General features: G+C 36.5%; 1 protein-coding gene across 1 annotated transcript in view; it reads left to right on the top strand.

Annotated features, from left to right (window-relative positions):
- The first annotated feature begins 287 nt into the window (after positions 1-287).
- The window catches only part of SGCE (sarcoglycan epsilon), a 16,211-nt gene continuing 13,550 nt past the window's right edge, over positions 288-2,948 (top strand). Inside the window, exon 1 of the mRNA XM_035897508.1 lies at positions 288-441. Coding sequence (XP_035753401.1) covers positions 325-441 — 117 coding nt within the window. The 5' untranslated portion in view covers positions 288-324. The remainder of the gene's footprint in view (positions 442-2,948) is intronic.

Here is a 2,948-nt window from a genome sequence, read left to right as displayed (position 1 = left end):
GTGCGAGCACACAGAGTTAGCCAGGACTCTCAGAAGTACAAGCATGTTCATCTCTGCATTTGGTTACACTTTTCAATATGCATTTCTTAATAATTACAAGTGCCAAGTAGGAGTCCACATAAGTCTGATGTGAAGGTTAGCAATTTTTTGGGGTTTTTTTGTTTTGTTTCTTTTTGGTAATGTTTAGAAGACATGACTGGAAGACAGAATATTTTCTAATGGAAACATCAAGATCAAAGTGTATAGTATTTTCTTGTAAATAATATATTTTTTTCCTATCTAGGTGAAATAAGTAATGATCCCATAACATTTAATACCAACTTAATGGGTTACCCTGATAGACCTGGATGGCTACGCTATATACAAAGGACACCATACAGTGATGGAGTGCTGTATGGCTCACCAACTGTAGAAAATGTGGGCAAACCAACCATCATTGAGGTATTCCTTTAAAGGTTCAAAAAGATTTATTTTGTTTTAGAGTATAAGACTCAGAATTGTCAATAAGCATTGCATATTTTTTTTAAAAAATTAATTACAATTAAAAAAAAGATTAGAAGGCAGGGAGAAGGACTTGTGACATTAACATTTTCTCGTAGGTACCATAGTATCCTCTTTTGAAAGAAAGCCAGGTTGTGTGGCATTTCATATTTTAAGGTATAACTAGTAAATAGCAGTAGCCATTTAAGCTTAATATTGCTAGATGAAATACCTTTAGATTCTTGCCCTTGATCTTTCTAAGAGGCATTTCATTTCAGTAAATAATATATTAAAGTTGTATTCAAAATATGGGGGAAAAAAACCCCTTTGTAAACAACTGTGAAGAATATCTGAATTCTGAACTTTGTAACATTCTGCCCGAAATATGGGCCAGACTTTTCCCCACTGGAAAATATAGTGTTCAGTCAATAAACAGGTTTAGGGTTGGGGTTTTTTTTTTTTAGATTATTTTTCATCAAATATTATTGGGTTCATTATTCACGTTTATTGATTGATTTAATGTTAATTAGCACTTGTATGTTTTTAATTCTATTCTTATAACAATGCCAAACCCCACTACTTTATTTTTGACAATTAGCTATCCAAATGTTTAAAAGTGCCAACTATTCACTGAGCAGCAACTGAAAGGGAAAAAGGACTATATTTTCCACCATGCAGATCGTAGTCAGCAGACTGAATCAGGCACTGTGTCATTCACAGTGTTAAGGAAAATCTGCTCGTTAACTTGCTCCAGCCATTTTGCTGCTTCAGCAGTATATTTATCTTAAACCCTTGATGAGTTTCTTTTTTTCTGCAAGAACGACATCTCTAAATGTTAAGTTATACTGCAGATAATTTCGCCCATGCTTAATTCTGGCATCTGTAAAATTAATCATGTGCAGAAGTGCTTGCAGACTTCGCTTAGCTTTCTGTAGAGGAAACTGTTATTTAAAATTGGCCTTTTTTAAAATGGCACGTGCTTTTAGATTCTAGGATCTATAGCAAGACCTCCATAATAAGCATGACCCCAGGGCTATATTTGAACTAAATCTTGCCTGGCGTACACGTTAATTTATTGCAGTCCGCTCTCAGATGTGGCTTTTAAATTAATTCTGTAGTATTGAGGAGGGCAGATTGCATTTGATCCACTTCCTAGTGCCATCTGAGAGGAGCAGTTGCCTATTCCTGGCCTGAATATAACTTTCATAGTGTCGTAATTCCTGAGGTGATGTCATGGATAGGTCAATTAATTGGAGGAGACCTCGTGCTTCAAAGAGCCTAACATTATGCATAGCACTGCAATAGAGTGGATAGTATTCTTGAGTTCAAGCTCCTTTGAAAGCTGTGCAAAGGTGGTTTGTGTTTGAATGAATATTCAGGACAGAGGCAATTGCTGCTGCCATGGCTATTCCTCGGTACAGGTGCATGGTCCGCACTGGCAACTCTCGCCAAAGTGGGTGCTGTTGTGTTCCTGCATAGAGCTTGTACAACCAGAGAGTTAGGTTTTCTATGTATTAAACTACTGTTGAAACCACCCTTTGAAAAATTAACGGAATTGAGGATTTGAAAAATCTCAGGAGTTTGTTTTCTATTAATTCTATAATGACATTGTTACATTACTTAAGATGTAATTGTGGCAGGTAAGCTTTTCCCTCTACACTTAAATGCACCTGCAGAAGATATTCCAGCGCATTTTTCCTTTTCATTTAAATCCCTTAAAAGAAATGCAACATCTATTGCTTTTGTTTGTTTAATAATCAATGTCACAATGCTTTGTAGCTCTGTTCCCCAAGAATCAACATAGTTCTCTCACTGTTGCCATTCCTCTGCCTTTCTTTTGTCCCTGAAATGAACGAACTAAAGTCTAAAATTAGGAAGAAAGTTAGGCTTTTTCAATTTGTTTCATGAAAGATTTATCACCTTTCAGGGGAAAAAAAGTAGAGAAAATAATTCATAATCATACTGATATCCAGCCTCATTCTGTATTTCTTATGAACAAGCACATAATCATAGTACAACTATGTCACCACTGAGGAGTAACCACCTGCAAGCATTTCAGGCATCCTGTACATTTAAACTATAAGATTGGTATCCTTACATAATTTTATCATGAATCATAGAATCACAGAATCATTTAGGTTGGAAAAGACCTTTCAGATCGACAAGTCCAACTGTTAACCTAACCCTGCCATCCCACCACTAAACCATGTCCCTGAGCACCTCATCCATCCTTCTTTTAAATGCCTCCAGCGATGGGGACTCCACCACTTCCCTGGGCAGCCCATTCCAAGGCTTGACAACCCTGGCATAAGCTTCCAAAAATGAAGTCATGAATGTTGCATCTACCTACTAGTTTTCAGTTCCCCTACATTTACAGATTCCGTGATTTTTTTAAAAACTACTTGTGTTGGAGCAATGCTTGTGAGTTCATTCATGGCATATGACTAAGCTAGAGCTAAAAACTAAAT

This window comes from Egretta garzetta, unplaced genomic scaffold (genome assembly GCF_000687185.1).
Source record: "Egretta garzetta isolate BGI_Z169 unplaced genomic scaffold, ASM68718v1 scaffold30, whole genome shotgun sequence".
Lineage (NCBI taxonomy): Eukaryota > Metazoa > Chordata > Aves > Pelecaniformes > Ardeidae > Egretta > Egretta garzetta.
Note: the sequence above shows the minus strand (reverse complement) of the source record. Positions and strands in the feature narration are given on the sequence as shown.